Consider the following 22,287-nt stretch of genomic DNA (forward strand, 5'->3'; position numbering starts at 1 on the left):
CCAGCAAAATGCCCCCACAGAGCCACCAGTTTTTCATTTAATTTGCCTGCATCTGCAGTAGATCTCAAAAAAGTATTTTTTCTATGTTTTGCATCCATGAGCTTATATCTGACATAATATGACACTGAGAGATCTACTGCCCTTCAACATTTGTTTACAACCTTTACCTGCTGGAATATGAACAGTAAAGCCCTGTTGGAAGTAAAGTCTGCAATAGGTAGGGCTCTACACAACCTATATCATAATGGTGGTCAATTTCCATTCACCGTCACTGAACATCTGTTTTCTAGAAAGGACCACTGGGCTGTTTCATTAAAACAGAGGAAACAATTTTGTTTCCAAGTTATCTAAATTGTAAGAGCCTGTTGGTGTATACTTGTATTTAACATCAAGACTGAAGTTTTAGTTTTAAGAACATTAAATCCTATGCAAATTAATTATAACCAAAAAATATTCATCTTTTATTTGCTCAAGTCTTCTTACTGAATTGGACAATGGGATTCCATCCTAAATCATGAATATCACAGTTTTCAAAACCCAGGCAAACATCCCTGAATTAAATCACAGTTCACTAACTACATTCATTTAGGGGTGTATATACACAGTGCACACCCTAAATATTTTAACAATTAACCAAAGCACAATCTAGTTTTGTTGTTTTTAAATAAAAAAACACATGCTTACCATAATGTATGACTGGAAGCACTTGTGCCCACTTAAATGTGGTAATGATACTGCCATAATTTCATGGCAGTATCAACATGAAACATATTGTATGTTCAGATGTAGTCCAAAATAAAAGTTCAGTCTGCATTCTTTCTGCATTTGCGTAGTCCTCTTTATGCTTATATGGATTGATTATGTAACTGTTCGACTACTTTTTCATTGTATTCTAGCTCTCCATATATTCAGTGAACAAACTGTTTCAATTCTTGAATCCTTGCTTTACTTAAAATGTAATTTAATGCTTGCAACAGCAAGCATGTAATTAACAGAAATAAATAAACAGTTAAAACAACCCAATATATTACCCTGCAGAAATTATTGCATTAAATAAAATAAAAAAAAAACATGAGCAGTCATTAAAATATGCCAAAAAGTTACAAAAACAGAGTGATATTCTCCAGCAGATCAGGAAATTAAACAGTTCCACAACTGCCAGTTCATAACATGACATACTTTCAACAACACACCTGCTGCAACACAGGACAAACACATCATCCAGAGCTCAGCCTAGAGCAAATTCTCAATTTTTTTTAAAGGGATAATGAGGAATTCCTGGGTTCAGGCACTCTGCTTTCCTTCAAAAACGCACATTTCACTAGAATTATAATATTCTTCCTCTTCTAAAACATGCCCATTTCACTAGTAGGTCTTATTTCTAGCTAGGGAGAGAGAGAAGGCCATTCTCATCAGCTGTGTCCAAGACTTTACAGATCACAGGAGACTCAACCTGAGGAGGAAAAAAAGAACAAAGAAGATAAACAAAGAGAAGCACAGTTCAAAACCTCATTCCTCTTTATACATTTATGTGAGAAAACCTACTAGAGCATTGGTCTTTATTACAGAATATTAATGAGTTACAACTTCTTACCCCAAGAATATACTGGCAAGTCTGGGGTTCCAAGAGATACACAACAACAGCATGAGGAGACTCAGATTCCTTACACCTGAAAATGAAAGAATGGCAGCATTCATACAAATTCTCACTGTCTCAAACACTTTTTTTTTTTTTTAAACTGATTACTGAAGTGACTCACTTGAGCTTCACAATGACCTGTCTTGGCTTCCCTGTGAGGTCACACACATCTCCATGCCCATAGAAGTGGGATACCACCCTGGAATATTACAAGTAAGCAAAAAAATGCATTATTATATGTACATATAATATACATATAATATTATACATATAATATTATACATATAATATTATAGATATATATGTATACACACACACTATATATATATATATATATATATATATATATATATATATATATATATATATATATATATATATATATATATATATATATATATAAATGCTTTTTTTTTTTGCTTATACACACATACACAGATTTCTAATTACAGAAGGTGTTGATGAATTTTCTGGCAAATCACAGCTTTATATTAATGTGGGGGTATAACCCAATACAAAAATATTGTATATTTTTTTACTGACAGGAAAGTCTTCAGGATGGAGGGCTTTTCAATTGCTCGGCAACATGACAAGCTGCAGATTTTTGTCTTATTAAGCTCAAGAGAGAGGGTGGGGGAAATAGGCTGGAAGAAATAGGCTGAAAATGTATAACTGTTATAACTTAAGTGATAACAGGAACTAACATTCCTGGAAAATAATCATCTTCAGGGTGGTAACTAACTCTGCTATGCACCACCACATGATTGATTATATTCCCATAACTGCACACCCCCAAGTTTTTTGTTCCTATATAACATAACACATTAACCTGTCATATTTACACATGAAGGAGCAATACACAGATTTCATACTTCACTTTCTGGATTCCCTCTTCTTTAAGCTGGTAGGTACGTGCCACATTCTTCTTAGACCACTCTAAATGCTCAGCGTGATTCCAACTGCCCACCACTACAATACTCTTCCCTTGTTCTTTGTCCTGAGACAACATGAAAACAAGTGACTTGGTCACTCATAAAAATCATATTGTTATGTCTGGGGATGCAAATAAAATTTTTCTCCATTTATTTTCTTGGGTTGAACTCATTATCATAGCTTAATTACCTTTTTAAAATACTGAAATAATATAGTACAGTCCGTAAGTAATTTGACAGTGGCAATTCTTGTGTTTTGTAGTCCAGTATAGTGAATACGAGACAAAATAATGGTCATGATGGTTTTAAAAATAAAAAAAAAAATTTTAAAAAAGCTGAATATTTTCATTTGAATGTACATACAGTCACACAGGGAGAACCATATAAATTATATATAGAAACCATATAATCCTTTTTTTTTTTTTTTTATACTTTTCCCCATTCTTGTCACTAATACCAACATAGCTAATGAACATAAATTGTAGATGTTTACTATTTATAGTATTTTTCTGCAGTCACTGGCCCTCTGAAATCTGTAATCCATAGACAATAATAGGTACTGGGTATTTTTGTTGACAATGTTCTGCCAGGTTTGAAATGTAGTCATTTTCAGTTCCTGTTTATTTCAGGGCCGTTTTGTCATGAACTAATAAGGCATAATATATGTTTAATTCCTAGATGCTTTACCAACAGATGTAAATAAGCCCAATTTAAAGCAGGAGTCTGCACTGTAATTGCATGGTTACTATTTTGCTCAAATTCAAAACCCAAAGTGTAGATCCAAACAACTGTTTGTCATCTAGCATGTAATGTACATTTATTTACATCATTTACAAAACATTCTCTTTCCTCTCACCTCATGATACTGATGAACATGTTTTCCATAACAGAATTCATATTTCCACCATCCCACACCCTGAACAGAAGAGTACAATGTCATGAATGAATCATGGCTTTATCAAGGCAAAAAAGTAGCAATTCTACTATAATTAAAACATTAACATAGGCAGAAAACCATAAAAGCCCTAATTTAGGATCATTTCCCTTTTCACATGTAAATAAAGTTCTTGAAAAAAAGATTATATCAACACTCTGAAAGGCCTCACCCCATGTAGACAGTATGAGCCACTCAGAAATTCCTTTATGAGCTGCTCATCAGTCAGGCGAGATATGTGGGTAGTGCCCACTGTCACCTGGGTGTGTCCACCTACTGCCATGGGTTTGTGGGTAGAAGTAAAGGCCTCCTCCCGCACAGGTGATGTGTCCTCCTAAAAGAGAAAAGACCCATCTGCCTAAAAATGGGGTCTTCTGATTATACCAGAGGGACTGTGAGAGTGAGTCTGTGAAGTGGTGTTTGGGCCATTATTTAAATCTTACACATTAAAAAAAGATCTAAACTTCACTATTGTTACAATTCAATACATAGAAAATACACCTTAATGACGGGAACACGACAGGCAAAGCTTTAACGTGAATGTGAGAGACAAACTGGAAAGTATGATAGTATGCGTACAAGCGGAATAATGACCTAAATGTAGTGAATGTTACATGTGTGTTGCTCTCACCTCTCGCTCAGTGGGAGGGGTGAAGTGTGGCCTAAGTAGCTCCTCCTGCCGCTGGTCCAGTTGGGAGAGGCTGTGGGGCCGGAGTGGAGAGCCTGCCAGAGCTTGGCAAAAGATGGCATTCACTGGCGATGACTTGAACCTGAATGTTTTGTGACAAGAACAGGACAAAGGCATAATGCTAAAACAATCTAGAATAGAAAAAAACCTACATTTTTAAATAAAAAAATTGTACATTAAACTAAGCATAAAAAATAATGTAATAAACAGCAAATCCCTTACTGATTCAATCAAATACAGTCAAGTCCAGAATTCTGAAATCTCCCTCTAGAAATGTTCAACTTTGTTAGACAATATACAGTCAGGTCCATAAATATTGGGACATCGACACAATTTTAACATTTTTGGCTCTATACACCACCACAATGGATTTCAAATGAAACGAACAAGATGTGCTTTAACTGCAGACTGTCAGCTTTAATTTGAGGGTATTTACATCCAAATCAGGTGAACGGTGAAGGAATTACAACAGTTTGCATTTGTGCCTCCCACTTGTTAAGGGACCAAAAGTGATGGGACGATTGGCTTCTCAGCTGTTCCATGGCCAGGTGTGTGTTATTCCCTCATTATCCCAATTACAATGAGCAGATAAAAGGTCCAGAGTTCATTTCAAGTGTGCTATTTGCATTTGGAATCTGTTGCTGTCAACTCTCAAGATGAGATCCAAAGAGCTGTCACTATCAGTGAAGCAAGCCATCATTAGGCTGAAAAAACAAAACAAACCCATCAGAGCTATAGCAAAAACATTAGGCGTGGCCAAAACAACTGTTTGGAACATTCTTAAAAAGAAGGAACGCACCGGTGAGCTCAGCAACACCAAAAGACCCGGAAGACCACGGAAAACAACTGTGGTGGATGACCGAAGAATTCTTTCCCTGGTGAAGAAAACACCCTTCACAACAGTTGGCCAGATCAAGAACACTCTCCAGGAGGTAGGTGTATGTGTCAAAGTCAACAATCAAGAGAAGACTTCACCAGAGTGAATACAGAGGGTTCACCACAAGATGTAAACCATTGGTGAGCCTCAAAAACAGGAAGGCCAGATTAGAGTTTGCCAAACGACATCTAAAAAAGCCTTCACTGTTCTGGAACAACATCCTATGGACAGATGAGACCAAGATCAACTTGTACCAGAGTGATGGGAAGAGAAGAGTATGGAGAAGGAACAGAACTGCTCATGATCCTAAGCATACCACCTCATCAGTGAAGCATGGTGGTGGCAGTGTCATGGCGTGGGCATGTATGGCTGCCAATGGAACTGGTTCTCTTGTATTTATTGATGATGTGACTGCTGACAAAAGCAGCAGGATGAATTCTGAAGTGTTTCGGGCAATATTATCTGCTCATATTCAGCCAAATGCTTCAGAACTCATTGGACGGCACTTCACAGTGCAGATGGACAATGACCCAAAGCATACTGCAAAAGCAACCAAAGAGTTTTTGAAGGGAAAGAAGTGGACTGTTATGCAATGGCCAAGTCAATCACCTGACCTGAATCCGACTGAGCATGCATTTCACTTGCTGAAGACAAAACTGAAGGGAAAATGCCCCAAGAACAAGCAGGAACTGAAGACAGTTGCAGTAGAGGCCTGGCAGAGCATCACCAGGGATGAAACCCAGCGTCTGGTGATGTCTATGCGTTCCAGACTTCGGGCTGTAATTGACTGCAAAGGATTTGCAACCAATTATTAAAAAGTGAAAGTTTGATTTATGATTATTATTCTGTCCCATTACTTTTAGTCCCTTAACAAGTGGGAGGCACATATGCAAACTGTTGTAATTCCTACACCGTTCACCTGATTTGGATGTACATACCCTCAAATTAAAGCTGACAGTCTGCAGTTCAACGCACCTCTTCATTTCATTTAAAATCCATTGTGGTGGTGTATAGAGCCAAAAATGTTAGAATTGTGTCGATGTCCCAATATTTATGGACCTGACTGTAATAGTGTAATAATAAATATACACATGTATATTTAAAAACTTTAAAAAAAAAAAAAAAAAAAACCTTTTTTTGTGGAACTGCTTATTGCAGAATAAAGACTAGCACAACTTCTAAGATAATGAACTACTTCACAGACAGTAAAGAGCAACTGTTGCAGGAAGTAGAGTAAAATAAATTGTTTAATTGGTACTTTGACAAGTGGTTTGTCTTTCAGCTTTAATTCAAGGGGTTAAACAAAAATATTGCATTAACCATTTAGGAATTATAGCCATTTTGATAATCCTAATATGTGAGTGTTAGTTTGTCCAATTACTTTTGAGCCTGTGAAAAATGGAGGTACTATGTAAGAAATGGCTGTAATTCCTAAATGATTAATGCAATATTTTTGTTAAACCCCTTAAATTAAAGCTGAAAGTCTACACTTCAATCACATCTTGATTGCTTCATTACAGCCATTTTAAGCAAAGTACTTCCATTTTCAGGGGCTCAAAGGTATTTGGACAAAGTGACATAATTGTAAATATAACCATAGTTTTAATACTTGGATGAAAATCCTTTGCAGTCAATGACTGCCTGAAGTCTGGAGCCCATGGACATCACCAAATTCTGAGTTTCCTCCCTGGAGATGCTTTGCAAGGCCTTCATTGCAGCCACCTTCAGTTGCTGCTTGTTTGTGGGTCTTTCTGCCTTCAGTCTTGTCTTCAGTAAGTGAAAAGCATACTCTATTGTGTTGAGATCAGGTGACTGACTTGAATTCAAGAATATTCCATTTCTTTGCCTTCAAAAAGTCCTGAGTTGCTTTCGCAGTATGTTTAGGGTCATTATCCACCTGCACTGTGAAGCAGCGTCCTATCAGTTTTGTAGCATTTGGCTGAATGTGAGCAGAGAGTGCAGCCCTATACACCTCAGAATTCATGTTGCTACTTCTGTCAGCAGTCACATCATCAATAAACACCAGTGAGCCCGTTCCACTGGCAGCCATACATGCCCATGCCATAACACTGCCTCCACCATGTTTGACAGATGATGTGGTATACTTCGGATCATGAGCTGTTCCTTTCTTTCGCCATACTTTTCTCTTCCCATCATTCTGGAACAAGTTAATCTTGGTTTCATCAGTCCAAAGAATCTTATTCCAGAACATGGGAGGCTTTTTTTTTTTTTTTTTTTTTTTTTTAAAGATGTTTTCTGGCAAAGTCTAATCTGGCTTTCCTGTTCTTCAATGTTGCACCTTGTTGTAAGCCCTCTGTATTTGCATTCATGAAGGCGTCTCTTGATTGTAGATTTTGACAGATTTTTTTATGCCTACTTTCTCCAGAGTATTCTTGACTTCTGTTGATGTTGTGAAGGGGTTTTTTCTTCACCAAAGAAAGGATTCTGCAATACACCACTTTAGTTGTCTTCCGTGGTCTTCCAGGCCTTTCGATGTTGTTGAGCTCACCAGTGCTTTCTTTCTTTTTAAGAATGTACCCAACTGTTGATTTGGCCACAACTAAGGTTTTTGCTATCTCTCTTATAGATTTATGTTGTTTTTTCAGCCTAACGATGGCCTTCTTCACTTGCATTGAGATCTCCTTGGACTTCATATTGGTAGCTCCAGTCGAACAACTGCCAAATGCCAACTCAATACCTGATATCAACTCCAGACCATTTATCTGCTTTATTTGTCTTGAAGTAACGAGGGAATGGACCACACCTGGTCAATTAACTTATTGTCATACCTTAAATGGAAGTACTTTGCTTAAAATGTCTGTAATTCCTAAATGGCAAATGCCATATTTTTGGGGAACCTCTTAAAATAAAGCTGAAAGTCTTTTTATTTCAAATCCGTTGTGGTGGTGTATAAAGGCAAAACCACGAAAACTCCGTCACTGTCCAAATACTTCCGGACCTGACTGTATATATAATGATCCCACAGAAGTACTGTAGCACAAATTGCAGGAAAGGTTTAGGCTGGCTATGTCAGAAAGGTGTCAGAACACACAGTGCATCGCAGATTGCTGCGTATTGGGCTGCATAGCTGTGGACTGGTCAGAGTGCCCATGCTGACCACTGTCCAGCACCTACAATGGGCACATGATCATCAGGACTGGACCATGGAGCAATGGAAGAAGGTGGTATGGTCTGATGAATCACATCAGGGTGTGTCCACTTACCAGGGGAAGAGCTGGCACCAGGATGCACTGTGGGAAGAAAGTAAGCCAGCGGAGGCAGTGTGATGCTCCAGGCAATGTTCTGCTGGGAAACCTTGGGTCCTGGCATTCATGTGGATGTTACTTTGACACGTACCACCTACCTAAAACATTGTTGCAGACCAAGTACACCCCTTCATGGCAACGGTATTCCCTAAAGGCAGTGGCCTCTTTCAGCAGGATAATGCGTCCTGCCACACTGCAAAAATTGTTCAGGAATGGTTTGAGGAACATGACAAAGAGCTCAAGGTGTTGGCTTGGCCTCCAAATTCCCCAAGTCTCAACCCGACCAAGCATCTGTGGGATGTGCTGGACAAACGAGTCCAATCCATGGAGGCCCCACCTCGCAACTTACTGGACTTAAAGGATCTGCTGCTAACATCATGGTGCCAGATACCACAGCACACCTTCAGAGGTCTTGTGGAGTCCATGTCTAGACAGGTCAAAGCTGTTTCGGTTGCACAAGGGGGACCTACACAATATTAGGCAGGTGGTTTTAATGTTAATGTTGGCTGATCAAGGTGTGTGTGTGTGTGTGTGCACGCTCTGGAAAAATTAAGAGACCATGTCAAATTTTTCTTAAATCAGCATATCTACATGTATGCCAGCCATTCCATTCCAGTGTCTGTTGAATCCCAACACAAGAACACCTCATTCTACTTAATAAGGTACTGATTAGGTGATAACTTGAACCAAATCTTATTTGAGGAGGAAAAGTATAAAAACCGCTGCTGTGATCATCACTATCCTCCTGCAATAGGACCAGCTGGATGGGAAAACAGTGCTAGTAGTACCTCAAGAGTAATTGGAATCAAAAATACCTTTGGAAAATGACTCTCCACTGACCGGGATGACCGCCAACTCATTCAAATGTCACTCAGCAACCGTAGGATGACATCAAGTCACCTGCAAACGGCAAACGGCAGCTGGGGTGAAGTGCACGGCAAAGATGGTTCGAAACAGGCTCCTAGGGACAGGGCTGTCGTGCAAAGATAGAAAAATTGCCCTTCATCAATGAGGAGCAAAGAAGAGCCAGGCTGAGGTCTGCAAAAGACCATAAGGATTGGACCATAAAAGACTGCAGATGACTGAAGGTCATCTTCTCTGATGAGTCCAATTTTCAGCTTTTCCCAAAACCGGGCCTACAAGCCACAGTGTCTCGCACCCACTGTGAAATCTGGTGGAGGATCGGTGATGATCTGGGGTGCTTCAACAAGCCTGGACTCGGGCAGATTCATCTTCTTTTTGCTCTGACAAATGTTCCACAACTCTCAGAATTGGTTTTTCCAGCAGGACAATGCTCCATGCCACACAGCAAGGTCAATCAAGGTGTGGATGGAGGACCACCAGATCAAGACCATGTCATGGCCAGCTAAATCTCCAAACCTGAACTCCAAACCTGAAAACCTCTGAAATTTGAGCAAGTGGAAGATGGATGGTCACCAGCTTTGTTTGATGGCTTAGCTGCTTGAATTTTTGAGCCAGGAGTGGCATAAAGTCACCCAACAGCAATATGAAAGACTGATGGAGAGCATGCCAACATGAAAGCAGTTATTGAAAATTAGGGTTATTCCACCAAATAATAATTTTTTTTTGCATTATTCGAGGTCTGAAAACACTGCATCTTTTTTGTTATTTTGACCAGTTGTCATTTTCTGCAAATAAATTCTATAAATGACAATATTTTTATTTGGAATTTGGAAGAAATGTTGTCAGTAGTTTGTAGAATAAAAAAAAATGTTCATTTTACTCGAACACATACCTATAAATAGTATTAATTCATATAATCACTCTTTATAACTGTTTTGAGCAGAAAAGCAGGTGGATGGGCTACAACAGCAGAAGACTACATGGATTCCACTCCTGTCAGCCCAGAACCGGAATCTGAGGCTATAGTGGACACAGGCTCACAGAAACTGGGAAGTTGAAGATTAGAGGGGTGTTTTTTTGTTTGTTTGTTTTAAAACACCACATGGTCTTTTTCCAGTCTTCAAGTGTCCAGTTTCGGTGAGTCTGTGCTAATGATAGCCTCAGATTCTTGTTCTTTGCTGACAGGAGTGGAAACTGATGTGGTCTTCTGCTGTTGTAGCCCATCCACCTCAAAGTTTGATATGTTGTGCATTCTGATAGCCTTCTGCTCACCATGGTTGTAAAGAGTGCTTATTTGAGGTACTATAGACTTCCTGTCAGCTCAAACCAGCCTGGTCATTCTCCTCTGATCTCTCTCATCAACAAGGTGTTTCAGCCTGCAGACCCTCCATTCACAGGATGTTTTTTGTTTTTTGCACCATTCGGTGTAAAGAGACTGTTGTGTGTGAAAATCCCAGGAGATTGTCAGTTTCTGAAATAAATAAACCAGTATATCTGGCACCAACAATCATGCCACGGTTAAAGTCACTGAGATCACGTTTTCCCCATTCTTGGTGTTTGATGTGAACATTAACTGAAGCTCTTGACCTGTATCTGCATAAATTTATGTATTGTGCTGCTGTCACATGACTGAATGATTGGATAACTGTATAAATGGGCAGGTATACAGGTGTTCCTATTAAAGTGGATGGTGAGTGTATATATAATTATATAAATACAATTGCAGGTTGCATTAGGAGCCTAACATCAGCTCTCTTGTTTATTGGCTGCGTTTACTCCCTGCGCTTACCTACCTATATTTAGGATGAGCGCAGAGCAGTGGTGTGAGCACCACCACCTCATACTCGCAGGTTGTCACCTCAGCAATGGAAAGGATCTCATGTTTTGCCTCTGGGTGACACACGTACAGCACAGAGGTAGAACGAGGCTTGTTCTGTTTCAACACACATGGGGTCCCATTTCCCATCTCCACCGGGAAATAAGGGGTCAGCTGGCCTTCTATATTTTTAGTTGGCACCTGTAATATTTACCAACATATTTATATATTTCTTCAGAAACAAACAAAAAACAAATGACTTCACTAATACTGTGTTTTAATCTATGGAAAGTCTATTGGCTTTTTACATGTTAGTTGGTTAACCTAATTGATTGGAACTTCACAAACCTCAGTGTTGGTGTCTAGTCTTTCATTGGCAGCTTCCCCTGCTTTACTAGGTTCTGAATCTGAGGAGCAGACAAAGCATATGAAAACCTCATAGGCTTAAAAACTTGCATCAGCAAAACTATAATAATAATAATAATAACAATAATAATAATAATAACAACAAGCCACCTGCTAAAGAATCAGTGTGTTTGCTGGTCATGGTCCCCAGGTAATACTCCTGTAAGTTCACTTTCTGCAGGCCCAGAACAGACAAATCAGCATTACAGCTGCATAATTTCTATAAATGCAGTTTAGTAGGTCCTTGTACTAGGTAACTTTTTCGAAACTGTTTAAACACTGTTACATTATGTGCTTGGCTTTTAACCATAAAGGGAATTGGAACAGTCTAACAGACCTGACCAGTCTCTTTTTCCTCATGATATTGCCTCACATGTTTACCATGGCACACCTCATAGGACCAGTAAGACTCAATCTGGAACAAACAGAGGCCTTATTATATGACTGAAAAGGGAAGTATATTATGATGGTCACAAATTAAAGAGTGTCATTAACAAGAAATGGATATTTAGGTTTTATTGCTTAACAACAAGTCAAAATATTAAAATGACATGGCTAAGACCCCATCTACAGCTAGCACTAAAGACAAGCAGCGTAAGAAAGTTCATTATTAATTTTACTATTAAGGGTTAACTTATGAGCAAACTACAACAACCCAAATTAAGTAACTATATAACACTCAAAATACAGAGAACAGAAAAAATTTAACATTATATACATATAACAAATAAATTATGGTTGAATATCTAGAAGCTTACAACCGACCAATTTTTAATAAAAACTTTAACAGGAGTGGACAGATCACCAGCCCAGGCATCAAGAATGAACAGATTTTATGTCCAGGCTTAGTGCTTTATTCAAAGTTGCCTGGTGGACAAGTAAGTTTTAACCAGAGAAAGAATATATATCTTATTTCCCATTGACGTTTGCAGAACAAAAGTTTTAATTTAGTATGTGTTATTAAAATGTAACACATTTCACTATGATGTGACGCACTTTGATGATGTGATTCAAACAAAAAACATAAAATCAGGAACAGAGTTTTGTGGAAAGACAAAACCAAGCAAAATCAAATCCAGCAAAAAAAAAGCTGCCACATAAATGTTAGCCACACTCATGTAACATGTTTACTTGTAATGCGAGGAGAGAACTCCATACAGCCAAAACGGTTGCTGAAAACTCAGTGACTTTTTGTCAGGATCATAAACATGATATTCGACACCAAAAACTTCAGGAGAGGATAAGGACTATGACTACCCAGTCACCCCATTTCCAGGAAATCATATACATGGTCATTTCACTCAGTCTATATTAATGCAGTTAACTATCTGACCAGCTGGCCATACATTATTACATTATGTTAGCTACGTTTGCCTAACCTAGGGAACCAAAACATGGTCCTGGTGCCTTCACCTGCCTGGTGGGCTGGCTAACAAATTTATCATCTGTCCACCGTGTCTGATTTTATTTATTATATAACAGAATATAAATATACCAGAATGGAAAATACAGGAATTTGTAAGAGTTTTAGCCCCACTGTTTAAAAAAAATAAAAATCCATGATTTCGAGGAAAAAAAAAAAAAGTCATAATTTGAGAATAAAGTTGCACTATTTCGAGTAAAAAGCCACGATATTCTGAGAATAGTCATAATACTATTACTAAATGGTACATATCTACGATGGTATTTTAGGGCAACTGTTTAAAAAAATAGAAGATTTTGAGAAAAGTCTTCAGCTCCTTATTATTAGTACTAGATCTTTGAAACAGCTGTGCAAGAAATTGCGTTTCTTTAAAAGAAAGTACCACAAGAACATAGAGGAAATGGTCTCTTTTGTTGAAGGACAAATCCCAAGCAGTGGTCACCTTCAAAGGTATCAATGGTTACATTTGCAGCCTAACAGATGCAACTCCAGAGCACTCAGTAAAACAATTGAGCTCTAAATGTGTTATGGCATATGGACTTCCCCAAGTCTTAAGTTTATCGTACAAGTCCATATAACACAACATATTAGAGGCTCGACGCTTAGCAAGCCAGAGTTCTACTCCTTCAGGATCGATCATTTTGACTATCATTCATCTACACACCTTCTTTAAATGGCATGCAGATGTAACCACTGATAGCCTTGAAGGAGAACACTGCCTGAGATTTCTCCTTCAACAAAAGAGACAATAACTTCACCAAATCCTCACAATTCCTCAATTTAACACACAAATTTTTGTCATACAGTCAGGTCCATAAGCACTTGGACACAATTTTCATAATTTTGCCTCTGTACACCACAATGGATTTGAAATGATGCAATCAAGACTGAAGTGTAGACTTTCAGCTTTAATTCAAGGGGTTTAGCAAAAATATTGCATTAACCGTTTAAGAATTACAGCCATTTTTTTACATTGTCCCTCCATTTTCACAGGCTCAAAAGTAATTGGACAAACTAACAATCACAAATATTAGACTTATTTTTAATATTTGGAAGCAAATCCTTTGCAGTCAATGACTGCCTGAAGTCTGGAACCCATGGACATCACCTAATGCTGAGTTTCCTCCACTGAGATGCTTTGGCAGCCCACCTTCAGTTGCTGCTTGTTTGTGAGTCTTTCTGCCTTCAGTTTTGTCTCCAGTAAGTGAAAAGCATACTCTATTGGGTTGAGGTCAGGTGACTGACTTGGCCATTTAAGAATATTCCTTTCCTTTATTTTAAGAAGCTCTTGGGTTGCTTTCACAGTATATTTTGGGCCTTTACCCATCTCTATTGTGAAGCGCCACCCTATCAGTTTTTGCAGCATTTGACTGAATCTGAGCAGAAAGTATAACTCCATACACTTAAGAATTCATCTTGCTATCTGCAGTCACATCATCAATAAACACCAGTAACCCACTTCCATTGGCAGCCATACATGCCATAACACTTCCTCCACCACATTTGACAGATGACATGGTATGCTTTGGATCATGAGCCCTTCCTTTCCTTCTCCAAACTCTTCTCTTCCCATCATTCTGGTACAAGTTAATCTTGCATCAGAACTGGTCAGGCTTTTTAAGAGGTTTTATAGCAAAGTCTAATCTGGCCTTTCTGTTCTTGAGTGTTACCAGTGGTTTGCATCTTGAGGTAAACCATCTGTATATACATTCATGAAGGAGTCTCTTCATTGTAGACCGACAATGATACGCCTATGTCCTCCAGAGTGTTCTTGACTTGGCTAGGATATTGTGAAGGGGTTTTTCTTCACCAAGGAAAGAATTCTGCAATCACCCACTTTAGTTGTCGTCTGTGGTCTTCCAGGCCTTTTGGTGTTGCTGAGCTCTCCAATGCATTCCTTTTTTTTTTTTTTTTTAAGAATGTCAACACCTTTTTGGACCACATATTGAGAGTTCCCTTGAACAGCTACCAAATGCAAACTGAACACTTGGAATCAACTCCATCCCTTTTACCTCCTTAATTTGTCATGAAATAACGAGGAAACAGGCCACAGCTGGCCATGAAACTGCTTATCAGTCAACTGTCCAAGTACTTTTGAACCTGTGAAAATGGAGGGACTATGTTTAATTAAAAAAAAAAAAAAAGCCTGTAATTCCTAAACAGCTAATGCAATATTTTTTAAACCCCTTGAATTAGATGAAAGTCTATACTTCAATCACATCTTGACTGCTTCATTTCAAATCCTTTGTGGTGGTGTACAGAGGCAAAATTACGAAAATTGTGTCTCTGTCCAAATAATTATGGATCTGACTGTAACCTAAAATTTTTTTCAGACTTTTCCAGAATTTGTCTGGAAATATTATGACTTTTTTTAATCAAAATATTACAACTTTATTCTAGAAATATTAAGACTTTATTCCTGAAATCTTGAAACAGCACTGACACAAACCAGTGTAGACAAATTATGTCATAGCTGGCCAGAAACCTGAAAAGCTCTCAAAGTGTGAAAATCGAAAGTAATTTTAAAATAACGAAAACTGAGATATGAAACTTGCCCTGTATGAGCAGCTGCTCTGTTTGAATAATGGTGCAAGTAGAACAGCTGGACCATGTCCCATATAGTCCTTCTCTTCATCCTGATGAAAAGACCATTATTAAGTGAAAAAGGGATCAAATAAGAAAGATCAGGAGGAAGCAAGCACAGACAAAGTGAGAGACTATGACTCTGTATTATAGAAGAAAAAAAAAAAGATATTTATCATCTTATTTATTTTGATATTATGACTTATATTTGATTATTTTGAAGTTTAAATGAATTTGTGAACAATTATCACTAGACAAGGCAGGACAAGGCGTTTATCATCTAAGAAACTTTTGTTAGATGAAAAGTTGTAAGGAGTCAAATGTTCAAATACACAAAAACTAAACAACTATAACTTTGAAAATTTGGGTTAGGGTTAGGGTTATTGTCATAATCTGCCATGTTCAAACAGCACAGATTATGCTTCTTAGTTGATTCAGGCATTTAAACCACTAGTGACACCTGTCAATATCTGATAAACTGCGCTGTGATGGAATTAAACTAAGTAAAAGGTTTTACCTCATCTCCCTTAGACAAAGAAGGCAATAAACACTTGTATTTCTCCTTTTCTGCCGTTGTCATAATAAGGAAGTCATCTTCTTCATAAAGGGCTCCGGAGGCTGGCTTTGGAGGACAGAGCAGGTTAACAAAATTACTTTCAGAGCAGTGTTAATCATACCAAAGAAAAGCGATCACGTGATCCGCAACGGCGAAACGCATCACACACGGAACTAAGGGCACTACCAGAGAACTAGATAATAATATACAATAAATATAAATGAATTAATATATGAAGTGCATGTCATGCTGTAACAATTGTCCATTGAAAATTAATGCTATATAACGTAATTTGTAAATGAGTTTCAGCAGTATTAAATACGAAACAAGGTAATGTAACCAATACGTCCTAGTGTTAGCCACTTAGCTGGCTTGAAACACATTTCACTGTTTTGACAACACTGCTAATTTGTGCAAACTGGTTTACCAAGGTGAAATGTTCCCCGGGCCAGCTGATTTTGAAGGGGATCTCATCTGTGAATAAATGCGAGGCTCCGCGATGTGCAGAAGCTCCGACATACAACAGCAGCAGTGCATCAAAACACACCAAACACAGGCGAACTCCGAGCATGGCTCCGACTAGCCACTTTATCCGGTCTGCTATAGCCACATGGGACAGTTAACGGGACGGAGTACAAAGAAGATGCGAGAACACTTTAACTGTGCCAGTGACTGACTCGTAGTTCCGACTCATACACAAATCCAACAGCAGTGCTTGCTATATAGCTAACTAACTACCTCAGGCTAGGGTTGGAAGTCGAGCCCAAATAGAGTCGATTCTCCGATTCCAGTCACTGGGAATCAAGAGTCGATACAAAAGCTTAAGGAGTCGATTCACACAATAAAACTGGTTTGGCCATAGCACAGGTGTAACGTTATTGCTTCATTCACTGCATTTTAACGTGGAGAAATCAAAGAAAGAAACATTTGTTTTAAAAAAAAAATCTAATTAACAAAAATATGATCGCAAGTGCTAAAGTGTATTAAGGATAAAAGCAGCTGACAGATAGATTATGGGGAATGTAGACTGAGCTCATGTCCCTCTGTTACTGCATTTGACTGGAGAGTTGACATTTAAAGCCGCTTAATTCAGACACAGGCCACGGACATGAAGCTTGAATCAGAGTCGATTCAAAAGTTCTTGGACTTGAACAGCTGTAGCTATAAACACCAGGAACCGTTCAATTTGCCACGTCTATTTCCGGTGTGAAAAAAATAGCTGATAAACAGTTTATTTGCGTAACGTTTAGACATATTTTAATCCATCATGCCTTGTAGCTGCTTCCTGTCTTTTGGAGTCATAGGTCGTGTAGCTTTCTGTCTGCTAACGAGAATAAATATATAGTGTGACTTTAGCTATTTTTACAGTTGCCCAAATTGTCAACTTTTCGTGCTCCGCGAATGCGGATTTAAGCTCAAGGCTTTTGATTATTATTATTATTATTATTATTTTAACAGAGTCAACTATTTTCGTTGCAGCGGTAAAGAGTAGCCAGTGAGATCTCGCGAGATTCAATGTGGGTCGAGATCATTATTTCATATCCGGTGTAACGAAAATATTTGACACTTTTAATGAATCACGGTTGTGACGCATGAATCAGAAACTTGCGCGTGCGCATTATTCGAACGAGTAATCCCGGAAAAAGAGTCTCTCGAGATGTCGTCTGTGGAGCGACACGTCATCATTAATGTATTTAACTTGACTGAAGAACAAGCTCTACAGTAAAAATAATTTTACCAGCACTGGATGACATGAACCTTTATAACGGTGTTTTAGGGTTAGGGCCACTGATTGAAAAAAAATATATATATATATATATATATATATATATATATATATATATATATAAATTTGAAGGATAAAGTCATGATATTTGAGAAAGAAAGTCATATCAAGAAAAAAGTCATAATATCTGGTATTATGAGAAAAAGTTGAAATATTTAGAGAACAATGATACTATGATAAAATAGTACATATCAGAGGACCATTCTGATCTGAGTGGTAAAATGCGGGACACTGAGGATTTGGTGAAGTTGTTGTCTCTTTTGTTGAACGAGAAATCGCAGGCAGTGATTGCCTTCAAGACTATCGATGGTTATATCTGCTTGCCATACAGTGTGTAGTTTCACGGGAGACAATGAGAATTCAAATCATCTCGTCATAAGCCTTAAGTTATCGTACGAGTTCATATGCCTCGGCTCAGTGCCGAGAATGCATTGGAGGCCCAATTTCTGTACTGAGAACACTGGAGTTGCATCTGTTAGATTGTAACCAAGATAGCCTTGAAGGTGACCATTGCCTGCAAATTCTCCTCCAACAAAAGAGATAATTTCCTTGAAGTTCCCATGGTTTATTTTTCCCATGGTACAAATTTCTTGCGTAGCCATTTCAAAGTTCTGGTACTAAATATAGCTGCGAACACCAATTAAGGGGGCCAAGCGCTTTCTGACCCCACCTCTTAGCGAGGTGGAAGACCAGAAGCCATTGGTACCATCAGCGCGTGTTCCCAAGGAGATGTACTAAAGGTGAAGCTGAAATATTGCCTCACTTCCTGTTTTTAGTAGCCCTCCCTAGTTGCAAATTAACTCAAATCTTGTTTGTTAACCTTAGGACATGTTGCTATAGATCTGTGACAAGTTTGCTGTCAATGTGTAAAAGCATTGACAGCAAACTCAGATATGCCCTCATTTCCTGTTTTGTGAATTCGCTGTCAAATTTCTCATGAGAAAATGTCCACCATGTCAAAAGTCTGAGAAACAAGTTGTATTCCCAATGGTTTCGTGATGCTATCTTCCAAATTTCATGGTTATTGGATAAAATTTGTAGGAGAAGAAGTGAAAAAACTGTCTTTGTTAAAATACAAAGTGACCAACTTCCTGTTTGACAAATCAGAAATTCATTACATCAATGAACACAATGATGTGTTCCAAATTTGGAGACGATTACAAGAAGAAGTGGCAGAAATTCCAATATTGTGGAAATTAACATCATGGAGTCCACTGAACCTGACTTGACCCAAAGAATGAGTGGAAAAGTGGAATTGTGTTTCTGTGACATTAAGGAGTTATTATTGTGAACGTATGTCCAAATTTGCTGTATTGGTGGAGCTGGAGGGCCTAAGTGGTATACACCAAAACTGCTGTGAAGGTAGCTGAGTGTGTCCTCTATCACTGTGTCAAATTTCATGAAAGCAGACTAAGAATAAGAAGAAAACATTCCATTCCAAATATTCCAATAGGGTGCCTACTAGGGGTGTAACAATACACTCCCGTCACAATTCGATTTGATACACGATATTGGCTTCACAATTTCTATTCGATTCGATTCTCAAAATATTTTGAACCAAATTTGAATGAAGAAAAATTATGACTGAAAAGACTCCTTTTTTATTTCTGAATAATAAACAATGCAAAACAATGTGCATTTTTGTCTGTATAAACTTAAATGAATCAAAAATTGCTATGAAGAGAAATTTAATATTGTAAACAAATATCTTAAAAATAAATAAATAAATAAATAAATGTATTATAATATAAGTATAAATATAAATAATTTATAAATTCTCCCAAAAAATTGACTATGTCTCTGACCTTGGGAAAATGACTGATTGAAACATAATGAGCTCAATAGCAGCATGTGAGGTGTCATATAAACTGAGAATAAAGCTCCAAAGTCAGATAAAATGCCCGGTTTCCATGGCCTCTTTCTCAAGCAGTATAGATCACAGAGGCTTCAGGGCTGGTGTTATTTGAAAGCTAACAAAAATCTCATTTTTAACTGTAATAATGTGCTTGTGTAACCAAAAAACCTGTAATGCATGTTGGTCTTTGCGATCTGTATTTTATTATTTGTAAAATCAGTGCTAAAATATAACCACCAAATCGTCAACATCCCTCATTTTAGCACAACGTTGCTCTGATATTGTACAATTTTGTCATACTGTTATGACTTTTTGCAATTTTTTTTCTCATATCAGACTTTTTTCTTGATATGTTATGACCTTTTTCTCAAAATATTACAGTGTTATTATTGAAATTCTTGTAGTTTTATTTTTTTTACACAGCAGCCCTAACACACTGTCATAAACTTTAAAATAAGACCTGACATCTTAATTCTTTAGTTGCAGTCTATAACTTTCTGAACTCCAATCACAGTGATTTTAAAAGGACAAAATAAATATGAGTAAAAATAAAGATAATGAGAAAGTATGATTTAGTTCTTGAAATGCATTACTACATTGAAGCTGCTAAGATTGATTTGACCTCTTCTATTAAAAAGGGACTAAAACATGAAGGGGTGTGCTGTTACAGGAAAATAATCAAGAAAAATAACCTTTTTATTTCCTTAAAAAGGGAATAAAATTTTTACCTCTAACTGTTACAAAGTGCTGACACTGGATACTTCTTCCAAAAAATGTTAAATAAACGTCTTAAATAAACTTCACCATATGTTTTTAATCTATTTATGTGGAGTCATCCCTATACAGGTTGTTACTAGAGTAACAGTAGCATTTTAGAAAGAGCTCATATAAACTTTGCTGCCAAGTTGTGCTGTTAAAAAAAATAATCAACACCTTCTGACCAATCAGATTTGAGAATTCAACAGCGCTGTGGTAAAATAGCAAATAATATCAGAACAAAAGAGGCCACAAGGCCAACGTCTTACTTGAAACATTTAAACTAATCATAATCTAGTTAATTTGAAAAGATTGCTAGTAGTTATTTGAAATTGAAATTCAAATATCAAGACACAATCAGCCGTACTACATCAAGGATATACAATGTCAACTTTTAATGTTTACAGATTTATATATAAGAGAATCTTATGTCAGCTTTTCACATCAACTATTTTCATTACACTGGTGTAGTGCACATGTAGGTAGTAGGGAGTCAGATTAAATTTATCCTCAGTCTGTTTTCTTTTTGGCTGATATTTTGCTTCTACTGTGGTTTACATTTACATTTACATTTATGGCATTTGGCAGACACCCTTATCTAGAGTGACTTATCTACAGTAGTGCTTTGAAGTCTCTAGCAATAAATACATCCTGATACTGGTTCACTTGGTCATGAACTAAAAATACCATCAATCGAAAAACTCTGTTGAGGAGGTAATATAGTAAGAAACTGTAAACAGTTTACTGTAAAATACATGTGGAAACTACATGCTATGTAATTTACATACCTCACAATTTTTTTCTTTTTTTTCTCTGGCTTCAGAGAAAAACATTGTGACACTCCCTCGTGTTCAGCGGGAAAAGAGGAAATGGGAGGCAGGCTTAGGTGCTCTTTATTTCAATCGTTTTAATTTTTTTTTAAATTATTTTAAAATCACACACACTCAAGGCTCATGCCAACATAAACACATACACACAGTTCTGTGCAGCTCATCTCTCTCTCTCTCTCCCATGGCTCTTTTCTCTCCCCCTTTTATCTCTCTTTTTTTATTTTTCTTGCTTTCCAGTGCTTTTAGAATCATGCATGCTCAAGGCTCACACCAGAATAAACACATACACACAGTTCTGTGCAGCTCAGCTAGTCTATCCCCAGTTTATCCTCACCACCTCACCAATTTCCTACATATTTATATGATTAAATTAAACTCATGTACCTCATATGCTCTGTAGTTTTATATTTTATGTATATTATATGGTCAATACGGTTATCCATATAAACCAATAATATATGTGATGTATATGCTGAGCACTACATATGATACTGACATGATACATGAGATACATATGTATGCAAATTGTTGGGGGGGGGGGGGGGGGGGCGATTTCCCTCTCTCTGCTTTTCATATCCCTTTATCTGGTAATTAATTTTGATTGTTTTATCCCTTTTTCATCAGACTGAATTAAAATAAATGCATTTCCTATGCTTGACAGTAGATGGTGCAATTTAAACCTAATGCACACTACTAATTTTAGCCTTCCCAGTCTCTAAGTAATTTTAGGGCTTGACAACTACACCATTCACCTCTGCAACTACTTGCTACATGCTTCTGCTCTTGTTGAGCGCGTGGTTTAGAACACTCTGTTGGGGATCTACTTTTTGCACAGCATTGAGACACAGGCAATGATAGCCCAAGAAGAAATTTAATCCGTTGTCATGTGCCACAGATCTCTGAAACCAGTTCATCATCCATTTATTTGTGTGGGAGAGTGAGGGTAAACTATAAGAACAATGATGATTCTTTTATAAGAAATTATGTGGGATGTCCTATCCAAATGGTTGTTACGAACAGCTAAAAAGAAAACAAATATGGCATAATTCTTGGTGGTGCACACTATAAAAATAGCTG

General features: G+C 37.5%; 1 protein-coding gene across 3 annotated transcripts; it reads right to left on the minus strand.

Moving 5' to 3' along the window:
- Positions 1–437: 437 nt before the first annotated feature.
- Positions 438–17,402, minus strand: erlec1 (endoplasmic reticulum lectin 1). 3 transcript variants are annotated; one of them, XM_034301218.2, is made up of 14 exons: positions 16,411–17,402; positions 15,945–16,049; positions 15,400–15,480; positions 11,759–11,836; positions 11,533–11,596; positions 11,365–11,423; positions 10,994–11,217; positions 4,137–4,275; positions 3,783–3,839; positions 3,428–3,487; positions 2,512–2,636; positions 1,761–1,838; positions 1,595–1,670; positions 438–1,453 (listed from the first exon to the last, which is right to left on the minus strand). In XM_034301218.2, exons 1-14 carry the CDS (start codon positions 16,552–16,554, stop codon positions 1,382–1,384), a joined length of 1,362 nt encoding a protein of 453 aa, XP_034157109.2. In that variant the 5' UTR covers positions 16,555–17,402; the 3' UTR covers positions 438–1,381. The 3 variants fall into 3 exon arrangements, with proteins under 3 accessions (XP_034157109.2, XP_026798905.3, XP_053086963.1); XM_026943104.3 differs by having other exon boundaries at positions 3,678–3,839; positions 16,411–17,399; XM_053230988.1 differs by lacking the exon at positions 15,400–15,480 and having other exon boundaries at positions 3,678–3,839; positions 16,411–17,401.
- Positions 17,403–22,287: the final 4,885 nt, after the last annotated feature.

This window comes from Pangasianodon hypophthalmus, chromosome 28 (assembly GCF_027358585.1).
Source record: "Pangasianodon hypophthalmus isolate fPanHyp1 chromosome 28, fPanHyp1.pri, whole genome shotgun sequence".
NCBI lineage: Eukaryota > Metazoa > Chordata > Actinopteri > Siluriformes > Pangasiidae > Pangasianodon > Pangasianodon hypophthalmus.

Excerpts from the sequence above, each read along its gene's own strand:
- erlec1 (XM_026943104.3), bottom strand. The coding sequence starts at position 16,554 with ATGCTCGGAGTTCGCCTGTGTTTGGTGTGTTTTGATGCACTGCTGCTG. Across the intron at positions 11,597-11,758 it reads AGGAAAAAGAGACTGGTCAG|AAAGTGAACTTACAGGAGTA; the intron begins GTCTGTTAGACT and ends CTGGGCCTGCAG. Across the intron at positions 1,454-1,594 it reads CTTGCCAGTATATTCTTGGG|GTTGAGTCTCCTGTGATCTG; the intron begins GTAAGAAGTTGT and ends TTTCCTCCTCAG.